Source organism: Aythya fuligula, chromosome 12, assembly GCF_009819795.1.
Source record: "Aythya fuligula isolate bAytFul2 chromosome 12, bAytFul2.pri, whole genome shotgun sequence".
Taxonomy (NCBI): domain Eukaryota; kingdom Metazoa; phylum Chordata; class Aves; order Anseriformes; family Anatidae; genus Aythya; species Aythya fuligula.
In genome coordinates this window covers 153,500-166,864 of record NC_045570.1, presented here as the reverse complement: position 1 = coordinate 166,864, position 13,365 = coordinate 153,500, and the positions used below count along the sequence as shown (strand labels likewise).

General features: G+C 43.2%; 1 protein-coding gene and 1 pseudogene across 4 annotated transcripts in view; both read right to left on the bottom strand.

Annotated features, from left to right (window-relative positions):
- The window catches only part of LOC116494046, a 65,381-nt pseudogene extending 60,832 nt beyond the window's left edge, over positions 1-4,549 (bottom strand).
- A 3,393-nt stretch (positions 4,550-7,942) lies between these two features.
- ANKRD27 (ankyrin repeat domain 27) overlaps positions 7,943-13,365 on the bottom strand; it is a 59,417-nt gene continuing 53,994 nt past the window's right edge. Inside the window, exons 29-31 of one of the 4 annotated variants that reach the window (XR_004253807.1) lie at positions 10,129-11,430; positions 9,556-9,869; positions 7,990-8,441 (exon numbers count right to left, since the gene is read on the bottom strand). Coding sequence is in view for 1 of the 4 variants with exons in the window: in XM_032195489.1 (XP_032051380.1) it covers positions 11,425-11,430 (6 nt within the window). In the remaining 3 variants the exon portion in view is untranslated. The other 3 variants (XR_004253806.1, XR_004253805.1, XM_032195489.1) reach the window with 3 other exon arrangements.

Genomic DNA, 13,365 nt, shown 5'->3' with positions numbered 1-13,365 from the left:
CTGTTAACTACTGGGAAGGCATGCCAAACATCACCCTCAGTAAATCCTCTGGTAAGAAAAAATGAATGACAGGGGATTACATGGCTAATGCCTGTGGATGAAGCAAGGTCAAAGGAGCTTGAGATGACAGATGATTAGAGAGATGAGATCTTTCATGCACTTCCCCCAAGCATTAATGAAATAAAAATGGCTCCTTCTCAAATTAGATGTTAACTCAATGTTAAAATATTAATGTGCATAACAATCTAAGGTATTATACCTTCTATCTACCGAGTAAAAACTTAAAACAGTATTATGCTTCGGTGAAGACTAAATAAATTATTTGTGCCCTAATAATTGATATGGGATAAAAAATGAAATGCTCCAGAAAACATGAGCATAACCATCACTTCTTCCAGGAAAGGTTAACTGAAGAACATGGCTCAGAGATGGATGAGCAGTGGGGTCAACAAGAGGAATGTCCTCATCAAGGACCACATACCAAAAAAATTGCTCAGGAAGTCAAGCCCTGAAATTTAGGAATTCTGTTTAGCATCTGGTTGCGCAAACTTATGTACAAGTTTTCCTGGTGTTTCTCTTTGGTTTTGTTTGTATTTTAACAACATATTTGTAAGGTATGGAAAATGTAAATACTGTTGGTTCATATTTTAATTTCAGATTAGTGGCTTCAGCTCTCCTAAGATTACATTCCCATTCCTGTCCAGCATCTATACAAAGCAATTTAAGCTCTCAAGGCAGAGAAAATATTTCTCAAGGTAGAGAAAATATTTTATGTAACTGTATGTACGCTGCTGCTGAAGTTGCAGAATTCAACTGCTAAGGAGCAGCAAGGACAGGCTGCTCTGCCTGTTGAAGGTGAATCAGGAGTACAGAGTGACAGCAAGTCAGGCACGGACCTCAATGTCACTGAGCAAGAAGAGCCAAACAGGTCCTGTGATGTGAATCTGCTTCACCCAGCAGTTCAGCCATCACCAGACGAGTGTGCAGCGATGAGGTGCATCCGAGGCCAAGCTGGAAAGCCAGTCAGCAAGGCAGCATCAGGGTCAGCAAGGTACACGGCCAGGTATAGCACACCGTGTCCTGGTGCAGCAGGGGAAGGGAACCCTGCTGCTTAAACACAGCTCCTGAGATGTGGGGCAGAAGCCACGAACTATGAAATCTATCAGGCTTGACTGATCTGTGATTATTTATTCCCTAACCTCTGCAAGATTTTAAGCCTGTCTTCTAAGAGTTCACATAAGGAACTCACCTGAAGTTGAACTACACAACAAGATGGTATCTCCTCCTCTGCAAGTACAGCAGAACTCATATAGAAAATTGGCACTTCACACAATAGGTCCAAATTTCCTGTTGCTGCTTGATATGGTACGGTATATTGCTTTGGTATATTGCTTCCAAAAAAGACATAAACTATGTTAAAAACTAAGTCTACAAAATATCAAGTATCCATGAAGAGATATGCAGTGAAGTCACCCTGAAAATTCACTTCTGTACTTCTGTAAACACTTTTTTTTTTTCTTCTCCTGGAGCTTTTGCAATCTTGTACACGGTCCTTATTTCAGTTTAATTGAAACTTCTAGTTCTGCTAGTCATCTTTCAGGAAAGAGGCACAGCATTCTGAATCCGTTTCAAATATCTATGTATTGTAACTCCTATAAAATGAGAAAGCAAGCATTCTGCAACTTGAGTTTTAAAGGTGTTAAATCATTGTTAACCATTATCTGAACAAAAAAATTATTATTAATGATGTCATATTTTTCAGTTTAGGCTCCTTTAAAGAAACTTACAATCACTAGCATCTAAAGAACACCATATTTATGCTGTGTACAAGTAATTGCTCTCTACCTAGTCTCTCATTTATACATATTCTGTAAAGATTATTTATATAGTTGGTCCTACCAGCAGTAATATATCAGGATAGTGGAAAACACAAGCTATTTACTAGAACTTCAAGACAGAGGGAAAAAAAATCCCTAAAACTAAGTTAAAGTTTACTGATCCTTTTTTTTTTTTTTTTTTTTTTTTTTTTTTTTTTTTAACTGGGTTAGCAAACCTTGCTTCAGAAAACACATCTCTGGCATGACAGTGTGAAAAGCCTTGTTCCAGGCAATCTCAGACTTCAATATTCAGACTAGATGAGAGCGAAAACGGTCACAAAGGTGAGACTTGTCATAACCTGGGGCAAGGTTAGCTACCACTTTTGTAACAACATTTTCTTGATCCTGACAGAGGGAGCTGTGGCATCAACAAAGGGCTGAAACTTGAGCTATATGACAGAGAAGGAGAAAAGCCCAGAAGCATGCTCAGATTGACCTGATAGATATTGTCACTGCCTCTGAGTAATGACAGTCCCATTGGCGTACAGCGTTGCTCAGGATTGAATAGCAAAGACAGAACATAGCAAGCATCTGTATTCTGGAAATTAGTCCATCAGCCTCCTGGTTAGCAGCCAAAGCTCAAGCCAGAGCACTGTGCAAGCACAGTACAAAGGACTTACATCCATATGCTACGGTGATAGGCATAACAAAAGTCAAACATGAACAAGAGCAAGATCTGAGAGCTGTTGCTCAGGACCTGTGAGTAAAACAAGTTGGTGATCTTGCCCCGCTTCACAAGGAGATACATCCGTGTCACAGAAAACTGCCAGCGCTAATTAGAATCCCTGCAGGCATCCTCTGGGATTTAATAGGCACCAAGGAATGAACTGTCTCTCGCTCCTATGGCTTGCCCCTCAGTTAGAAAACCAAAAAAGATAAGGGAAAGGAGTACTGAGGGAAGCTTTCCACCTCTCCTGCCTGTGCGGCTCTGTGATTAACAAGAGTTGCGGTTACACAAAACAACAAAAAGACCTGAAAGGATAGAGATATTCACCATCCAGTGAACTGAAAGTAAGCTTAAAGTAAGCTGCATTTTGATAGGTGGAAAATATTAACCAAGACAATGCATTTTTTTTTTCTAAAAAGAAGTTTTAAAAATAACAAATGTAATCAGTCAGAGACAAATCAAATCAGCTATCCTATTTAACTTGAGTAAGCTCCTGCGAATGCTGATGGCATTTAAATCAGAAGCATGACATTTCAATGGTACACATGGGACTTGTCTGATATTTTGTTTTAAAAGAGCTGCCATATAAATACAAAGGCACTAATGTTGCAAAAACTCACATTGTACCTGTGAGTAAGACATGCCTAACTTCAGCACCGACTCAAATCTCAACTTCAGCTGCGTGCTTCCAGTCAAACGTACACAGGGTTGGGAAGGATTTTAGTGGAAGCCACTCGGGTGTAAACAGCAGGGCATGCTTCACCTCAGCACGTGTATGACACAAATAACACTCTGGTATTTAACTGTCTATAAATTTGCTGTATGCTGCTCATGAACGACAAAGAACTTCAAGAGCTGAAACAGCTAATTTCTGCTAACTGCCACGACACAGTTGCGGATCCCTGCTCCTCAAACTGCGGTCCTGGGCACCTTTAGCGCTACCGGCAGGCGGACCACGAGGCTGATGACCAGGAGAGGGGCTGACTGCAGAGACGGGGGCCGCGGGGACGGGGGCCCGGCACCCACCTTGCCGCTCCAGGACGCGCCCCAGGCGCTCTCCACCGGCCGTCCCGGGGCCGTGCACGCGGGCAGCCGGCCGCGCCACGCCGCTCTCCGTCTCCACAGGCAGCGCCGACTCCTCGATGGCCGGGGCCGCCGGCTCAAAGCGGCCCGGGGGACGGGCGGGGCGGGCGTCCTCGGGCAACGGCGATGACAGCGACAACGGCGGGGTCCGGCGGCGGCGCTGAGGGCCGTCGGCGGGGCCGGGCGCCGGGGGCAGACGCTTGGCCTGCGGCAGCACCTCGAGCTCGAGCGGGGCGCTGAGCAGCGCCGGGCGGCCGCGGTCCCGCGCGTAGAGGCGCAGCGGGATGGGGGCGCGCAGGTGGAGCAGGGAGCGGACGAGCAGCACGCTCCCGCTACGCGGCACCACGAAGAAGTGCTCGCTGGGCGGGCGGGCGAAGTAGCGCAGCTCGGCGTTGGCGTCCGCGTCCGCGTCCTCGGCGCGCGCCCGCCACACGGCGGAGCCGAGCGGCAGCGTCTCGTCCAGGCGGAGTCGCGCGGGGCGGGCGCCGACGAAGCGCGGGGCGTTGTCGTTGGCGTCCAGCACGCGGACGGTGAGGGCGGCCAGCGGCTCGGCGGGCGCGGCGGAGCGGCGGGCGCAGCGCAAGGCCAGGCGGAGGGAGTAGAGCGGGCGCGCCTCCCGGTCCAGCGGGCGGCGGGTGCGCAGCCAGACGCGGGCGGTGCGGGCCTGCAGCGCCGCCTGGAAGTGCGCGTGGCCTTCACCCAGGAGCTGCAGGCGCCAGCGGCGGCCCCGCACCTGGGCGCACCACGGCAGGGCGCCCAGGCGCGTCAGGGGGACGCTGAGCCCCTCCACGCGCGTGCCCGCCGGGCGGTTCTCCGCCACGCGCCCGCCGAACGACGGCGTCCTCGGCAGGGCGGCGCGAGCAGAGCCCAGCGGCAGAGCGCAGCACAGCAGCAGCAGGCAGCCGGCCGCGTGCCGGGTCATGCCGGCGGCCGGACGGGCGCTGAGGCGCTGCGAGGTTCTGCCGGCAGCCGCGCGGGGACTGAGGTAGGAGGGAGGGCGGCCCCGCATTCGATCGCCGCGCCCTCGGGGCCAGGCCGGCCGAGAGGCAGCGCCGCGGGATGGGGCTGGGGGTGGGGCCGGCACCGTGCGGCGCCCTCCTGCGGGCACGGCCCCGCGGGGGGTCCGGCAGGCAGCTGCACGCTAGCCACAGCTCCCCCGAACCCAGCTTGTCACGCCTGCATCCTTATTGAAGCGTATTTGGGCAGCCTGAATCTGAAGTTTAGTATGAATAAAAGTCCATAAGAAAGGACAGTAGGACAATACAGTCAGTATTTGTCAATCAAGCCAACAAATAAGCGATTCATCTTGCAGAAATTTTACAATACCTCCAATACTATTATGAAAGAACATGATGATATGATTACAATTCAAAAAGTTGAAAAAGAAGTTGTAGTCCTCCCCTCACTTCATGTATGTGCTGATAATGCAGTGTTTTATTGGTTTTGCTGTGCTCCAGCTCATTAAACACTGCTGACTCATATGAGCACAGACACTTTACCCAGAAAGAGAATGAACAATCTAAGGTACAAGCCTTTGGCCAAAACCCAAAGCATTTATGCTTTAAACTCATGATAATGAAAAAATATATAATGTTTAAAAAAATAAGCCATCAAAGATAGCTTCTTAAAAGTCACATGAATGACTTCAGCCAAGTTCCAGAAACTATTGGCACTTTTGTAGCATAGCAAATGCAAGGGTGAGAATCCTAAAGTAAAGAAATACTGCAAAAGGCTGAAAGTCAGGCATGAACTCAAGCACTTTACAGATGTTGGACTTAAGCCCTGATTCACTTCCTACTGAATTCTCTAGGACACTCTCAAGGATTTTACAGGCTTCAGCATCAAACAATTATATGCATAATATAAGAAGTTTCAGTGTGCTCTGCAGATTTGATGTCACCATATGGATTATATTCCTTCAAAACATTTGCTGTATATTGTTTCAGGAATGCCAGAGCTGGAAAAAAAAAAAAAAGTAATAAAAAAAAATCTAAGATAAACATAATGAATAATGTTTTTCCTTTCTTTTATTCCTGCCTTTTATAGTCTGAGATTGCACATCTCTGACTCACATGTCCACATCATTCAATTTCCAGGACTATTCTCTTGTACTTTTATATTTTTGCATAAATATCTTTGTAAACCTGTGACCTCAACAGGGCACAATGTTTCTCAAGACTGGATTTATTGATTTAGACTCCACTCCTCAACTGCCTGTTCAGATTGCTGAGTTGCAAGTAATTCTTATTAGCCTTAATGTGCTTATAGAATGTGAGTTAAAAGAAAGATTTTCTATGGCTTTCCTTTGGAATGGGCATGATGTGATCACACACATAACAACTAATTAGATAGTTAAAATTTAGTTCAGAAATGACTAAACAAGGAATTATAGTTTATCTCCCAATCAGAACTACTATACAGATTTTGCAGTGTTGTCATACCTGTAGATATTTGATTTGATTTACAATTGCTTGAGGAAAGAGAATGTTTTGTTTATTATCTTATTCATTTGTTGCCATTCATTTGTTACTATTATACGATGTAATTTTTAAGGATAATTATAAAGCTAATGTAAGCATTACTAAAAGAGAAGTATTTATTTATTGAGATCAAAACCTTGTGAAAAAAAAATATGTGTTTCTTGGGCCCTCCAGTGTCTGAAATAAAGTCTTGCCTTCTGACGACGTGAATTTGAACTCCATAGAATTTGCTGATATTCATTTATATCTGTGAAATTTGACCTGATATTTCAGGTAGGACAAAATAGTAGCCACACAAAGTGGTTTAAAATTTAACTACCACAACAGAATCCTGTTTTTCATCTTTTAAGCCCTCATTGTCCAAGCAGTAAAGCATAAATTTTCAACAATTTATTTAGTTTAGAAGCATTCAATAGTCCAGTTATCACTGGAAAATTATGTCTCTTAAAATAACTCAAAACAGTACATACCCAAAGAAATCCCTAAAATCTTTTTCTTTAATTATATACAAAATACTTGTAGCTCCAAATATATTTATATTGTATAGAGAGATTATATGTAGTATGTATAGCATATCTAATCTATATGTTATAGTACATAATTACAGCAATATGTGATTATATAGATTATATATAGTAGTTAGCTATCTGTAACATTTATATTCTACACAGTATGTTTTATATCTAGTGGCACTTACATACAATTTAAAATAACTCGGCCAGTTTTGAAAAACCTGTATTTATTCCTTTATACTTCCACATATGCAACTGTTCAGCTTACAGAAGAGGTATTGATATATAATCTCCAAGCTGATGAAAAAGAAACTAGGCAGCTGACTAGACAAAAATGAAATACAACTCAAAGCACTGGGTTGCATTTGCCTCCAATTTTTTTAAATGCCTCCAGATTTTAAAGCAAACCGTACCTTCCTTTTTTGATTCCTGAAACTCATATTGTAATTGACAATAACTACAATGATACCTTCTCAAAACATGAAAAATTATCAACTGCCAGCTCACGCTAATAAACCCATTTAAAACAACTTCTTAAGACATAACCTTTAAGCGTTTTTGCTTTATAGCATAATGCAACAAATACTCTTTTGTAGAACTAGGGCTCCCTCTGCTGTTAATATGGAAGTAAAAACCAAGACCTAACTACCCACATGCTCCTGAAACAGACCCTGATTTTAAATTTAGCAATAGCAAGGTATAAGCATGATGGAAAGACTGCTATTTGGATAGATGCAAGGTTTTAAGGTAGGACTGACAGGCTCATGTTACCCACATCGAACATGTGACTTGCAGAAAACTGACTCCACAATCAGTAAGATTGTAAAGTAGGTATTCAGCACTGGGCAGCACGGGGGTAGTCCCACCAAAGTCGTGCGCCCCTGACGCAGCAACTTGCCTTGGTTATATGCAGTAAAGAGTTACATATGCATGAAGTTTCACAATACGCCTATACATATTCATAACCTGTCCATGTTTCATATTAAGATTAGTTCCACGGAGTCATTTCCATAAACTTCTCCCATCTGCACTTCCGCAGTACCTTGTGGTGGTGGGCGCTGAGGGTTGTGGGGATGAAGTAAGATGTCTTCATCAGCGTTGAACTTTTCACCTCATCTCTTTGCACATGCTCTATGAGGCCTTGGTCACAATCTGGGCCATAAGGTTGGTTTGGTCTGGTTCTCGGGGTCTTAGTGGCTCCTGTTATCTCGAGGCCTTGTATGTTTGACATTCTTTATCTTGTTCTTTTGTGAACAGTCCTCCTTATCTCTGAGCCCTTGGTCAAAGTCTGAACCATGAGGTTGGTTTGATCTGGTTCTCGGGGTCCGAGGGGCTCCTGTTATCTGGAGGCCTAAGCGCAGCACAGGCACAGTACATTGCAAATATAGCACATATTCATTCTTAATCAATCGCTCCCTAATTTCTAATCCCATATTTCAGTCCCTCCTTTTCTGGAAAATCTAGTAAATTCTTTAACTTAATACACCCAATCTCTAAGATATGTGTCCCTCAATGCCTTGCCATGTACTTTCATCAAGGAAGCTAATATCGCCATTCGTTGTAACATTTTCCAATTCCAAACAAGTATTACAAAAGATAATATTAAACTTATACCAACTAATATAAATAAAACAATAATTGGGTGACATAATGTGTTCAAAATCCCAGTTGTAGTTGATGACCATCCAAAGAGTGTGTCCCAGCAGTTGTGATTTGTGTCTTGTTTTACTCCTTAAGTAACTTGTGATACATTGTGTTGTTAGGCTTCATCAACTGGTGGGATACCACTGGTGCCAAATAGAGAAAGTCACACCTGACAATTCTAAAAAAGTTACAAATACAAAAGTTAGAATGATTTATTGATTTATTTATTTTTTGCTAGAGAGTTATGTTTTCCTTATCTACTTCTACAAAAGCACAAGCAGTTCTTAAACATACACAGCCTTGACCAAAATATACAGGCAGTCTTTTGACTAGTATTTGGATGAATTTCAAAGTGGCAAACACCTTGCTCAGTGTCAAGACATATATCCTGAGCATCAATTGTATTGCTTTCACACAAATCCTTGTTGTTCCCGGGTAACACATGATTCTAGATTTACAGACTGCCATTTCCCATTCACCATCCGTGCACATGTTCTGTGCTCTGAAGGATAGAGCCACTAGGATTAAACCACTGTCTCATGGTTTAATCCTAGTGCAATGATGGGGTGGATAACATAAACTGTAGCATTACATATAGTAAGTACGAAGGCAGTAGCCATGTTAACAACAGGATCATAAGTAAAATTCACCAGGGTCTACCAAGACTGGAACTTCTTCTCAAAATCATTGGCATTGTCCCAGTCACTGGAAAAATGCTTCCACTTCCTTCCCTAATGATCAAGGCAGCCGTTACCTGCAACCATAACTGTGCTTGCATACAACTAAGAGCCAAAGATACATTATCTTGAACCATACTAAGTGCATCTATTATTAGTTTGTAGTCTTGGTCTTCAGCCTTTTCCCATCTTGGTAACACCTTTGAAACTTGCCATTGGCTAGTTCCCAATGCCAATAAGGATGACTGTAGGGGCTGTTAATTATCTGGCACTCTATTTTAATTTCATCCCCTATGGTTCTTTAGTGTGTTCATTCTTCTCCTAATTTTTGCCACTCTGTTAATGTATATAAATGGCCACCATTTGTTCACCACATAACCACAACTGCTAACTTTCCATTAATTCTCTTATCCTCCGTTGTTACGGCTTCAGACCAAGGCCACTCACCATCCTCTATTATCATAGAGGCACCTTCCAATTCTTGAATCACAATTACGACTATAAGCCACAAAAATAAAACAATTCTGTTAACGACATTTTCTGCAAGTTATATTACTAAATACTCCTGACCATAATGTCCTCATTTTGCTCAAGTGAGCTTTAGTTTCAACTCACCGTTACCCAGGTGAATCCAGGCACTCTGTTCCTTGATCTTAATTGCGGTGAAGGTAGTAAGAAGCACCTGGTATAGTCCTTCCCGCTGTGTTTTCAAAGTTTTTTTCTACAAGAGACTTAGTTACCTCTCGGGCTTTGGCAGTCCTAGTGGGGAAAGCCTCTGGCCATCCTGAAAAGGTATCTGTTAACACCAGTAAATATCGACACCCCCCTTTTCTTGGAAGTTCAGAAAAGTCAATTTGCCACCGTTGACCGGGCCCATGGCCTTTTCCAATTTGACCCAGTTTTGGTTTGGAGGTGTTTTTGGGGTTAGTCTGGAGACAAAGATCACATTGTTAAGTTATCTGAGTAATGGTAGCATATAAATTCCTGGCAATAATTTTTCCAATTAGATAGTTATACAAAGCATGTATTCCCCAATGTGTTTTCCACTGTTCTGCCTTTACCAGTGACCACAATAAATTGGAAATGACTTCCCCTTCCCTTCTTTGGTAACAGCCCATCCCTCTTGGTTATATTTTCCCTTCTGACTTTTGATTAATTTTCTATCCTTTTTGTTATATACAAGCTTACCTTCAAGAGGAATTTGCCTGTCTGGAATCAGGGCTCCCTCAGTAGCCACCTCACCTTCTGCTGCTTCTTTTGCCTCTCTGTCTGACAGATCATTTCCTTCCTCCAATTCTGAGCTCACCTTTTGGTGTGCCTTAATGTGCATGATTGCTACCTTTTCAGGCAGCTGAACTGCTTCCAATAAACTCATTATTGAGTCTGTATAGATGTTTATTTTCCAGATTCTATTACATCTTTGCAAGTGGTAACTGCATACCCAGCATGTCATTTTCCGCTGATGATGTAGCTGCTCCCATATTTCCACATCATCAAAAGGAGTGTCCTTCAGATCTGGACAGCTGGAGTAGGTAGGTAGCTCCTGGTGGTCTCCAGGCAGTCATGGTGTACTGGCTCCCCTTGGTTTCTGCTGATTTCAGGAACCTTTGTGGGGAAAGCCAGTGACCTCCTTTCACTTCCAGCACTGTGGACACTGTGAGACACTAGCACAGTTATTTTCTGTCCCAAGGTGAACTTGCATGCTTCCTGGATATTTAGCACCACTGCTGCAACAGCTCTGAGGCATCCCAGCCATCCCTTGGCAGCAGCATCCAGCTGCTTAGTAAAATAAGCAACTGCCCTTCGATATGGGCCCAGGTCCTGTGCTAATATTCCCAAGGCTATCCCGTTTCTCTTGGGAGAAGAGGAAGAATTATTTATTTACATCTGGAAGTCCCAGAGCTGGAGCTGACATGAGAGCTTTCTATAGTTGGTCAAAGGCTCGCGTGGCCTCCTTTGTCCATTTGTGCCATTTGCAATGAGCACATACAGCAGTTTTACAAGCAATCCATAATTATAGATCCACAATCTGCACCACCCCATCATTCCCAAAAAAGTTCACAGTTCTTTTATTGTCTTGGGTTTCAGGGTTTGACATATAGCTTCTTTACGATCTTGCCCCAAGGCCCATTGTCCAGCACTAACCTCATAACCCAGGTAGGTCACCTTCTGCTTTACCACCTGAGCCCTGTACTCCCATAAAGTTTAGGAGGCTTACCGTCCAGGCCACACATGCTTCTTCTGTCTGGGTAGCTATTAGGAGGTCATCTACATACTGCAACAGCCTTCCTTCTCCTGATGGGGCTTCTTAGGTCTCCAAGTCCTTTGCAAGTTGCTCTCTGAACAAGGTGGGTGAATTCTTAAAGCCCTGAGGCAACCGTGTCCATGTGAGCTGTGTTTTGCACCCACTCTTAGGGCTTTTCCAATCAAATGCAAAGATTTTCTGTCTGGCTTCATGGAGAGGGAGGCAAAAGAAGGCATCCTTCAGGTCTAAAAGGGTAAACAAAGTTAGCTCTGGTGTTGAGCCAATTATCAATTATCAGGCTAATTCCTTCTCTATCTTCCATTTCCAAGAGGTACTGTCTGTTATAAATGAAGATACAACTCAATCTGAATTTAGTAATATTTATAAAAGGCAATTAAACAGCGCTGGGTGCATGGGGAGTCTACGCTCTGGTTTCACATGCAAGCATGGAAAGCTCCACTCAAGGAAAATTAATCCCACTCTATTAACTGTCTCTGCATTAGCTGCAGCAGGTCTTAATTAAAAGTAGTAATGAAACAGGCCCTTGATACTTTTTGTTATTTTTTAAAACTAGACTAGAAATACTTGGTAATGTATTTCTATAGAAACCTCTATTTTTAGAAAATTGTGGCTTACCTATAAAAAAGCAGCTTTTGGTGTTTAGCTTGTTTCTTTAGTTAAGTAAAATCTTTAAGTATGACTTAAAAAAATACAGCCTTTAAAAAGAATGCGTGAATGATCAACATAAAAAGGCACAATCTCAAATATCAAAGTTGAATTCAGTGATCCAACTCAGGTCATTCTCCAATTCTATGATTCCATGACAGTTACCCATTTGATGTGATGGAAGCTGTCGAGGGAGTGTGTCTCTGAGAGAAGGCTGAAAGAATTTTAGTAGATAAGATAGGCTAATGGGCATGTAAAATGAAGCCTGTAATACACAATAAATGTTTGTTCATTGTCTTTTGTATTATAAAAACAAGGAGTTCTGTTTGAGGAACGGGAGTTGTGAAAACTCCCTGCTGAAGTAAGGAGCTGTATAATGCTTGGCTAGACACTATGAAAATTCTTTTGCTTAATGTAACAAAAAGAGAACCCCCTCCCCTTCTCTCCTTCTGCATCTCAGTTGCCTCTTTTGTTCAAAGACACTGCTGCAAAGCTCATGTAACCATCTCCTGATAAATTGCTAAACTAGTGTATCAACATACATGCCTTCCTGTCTCACGCTGGGCCAACATGACCAAATAAAAAAAGAAGTTGAACCACAACGCCGAGGAAGACTACGGCCTTCATCTTCACGACCACCAGAGGGACAGAGACAACCCCCTAGCAACAGTGCGCGCAGTCGCAGAATATACCAGGATGTGCTGCGTAATCCTGGAATTACCAAGATATAAAAAGGGACCCTGGCGGGGGTGAGGTGCGCGCCATTGGCGGAGCCGAGACTCCCCAGCCGCCCAGCTCTGTTTTGCTTGCTGTTGCTTACTCAATAAATTCCTTTCTATTATTAATGCAATGCTCTCTGAAAATTAATTAAGGGGGCAACTTATAACAAAGCCCAAAGAAGTTTAGTAAATAAGACAGGTAAGGGACATGTACTATATCTTCTGCTCCCTATTGTGCAAAGAAACTGAGGCAGAAAATTCTGGGATTCCTCATGAACAACAGTTCCTCATAGAAAACAGGAAACACATTTCAAGTACCAACTGAAACCTAATCTGCAGTTTAAGTAGAAGCTGAGAAGCTTATAAATCTGCACTGAGATGAGAGGTCAACCAGCGGTGATGAGAAAGACTCACTAATCTTCATCCCCACGACCCCTGGCGACCACTACCAGAAAACATTGTGTAAGCGTGAATAGGAGGAATCTATGAAAATGACTCCCTGGAACTAATTTTAATACAAAGCTGGGATAGGTCATTCATATATATAGGCATCTCGAGAAACTTCATGCATATGTAACTCTTCACCACATATAACCAAGGCAAGTGCCGCATTGGGGTGTACACGACTTCGGTGGGAAAGTATGCCTCCATGCTGCCCAGCACTGAATAAACATACCTACTTTACAGTCTTACTGAGTGTGGAGTTTGCTTTCCACACATCACCTGCAACAGCCACTTTGACTAGATACTAGAGTGACTTTGTACCAAAATGAATGTACCAGTCTGATGAAGGCT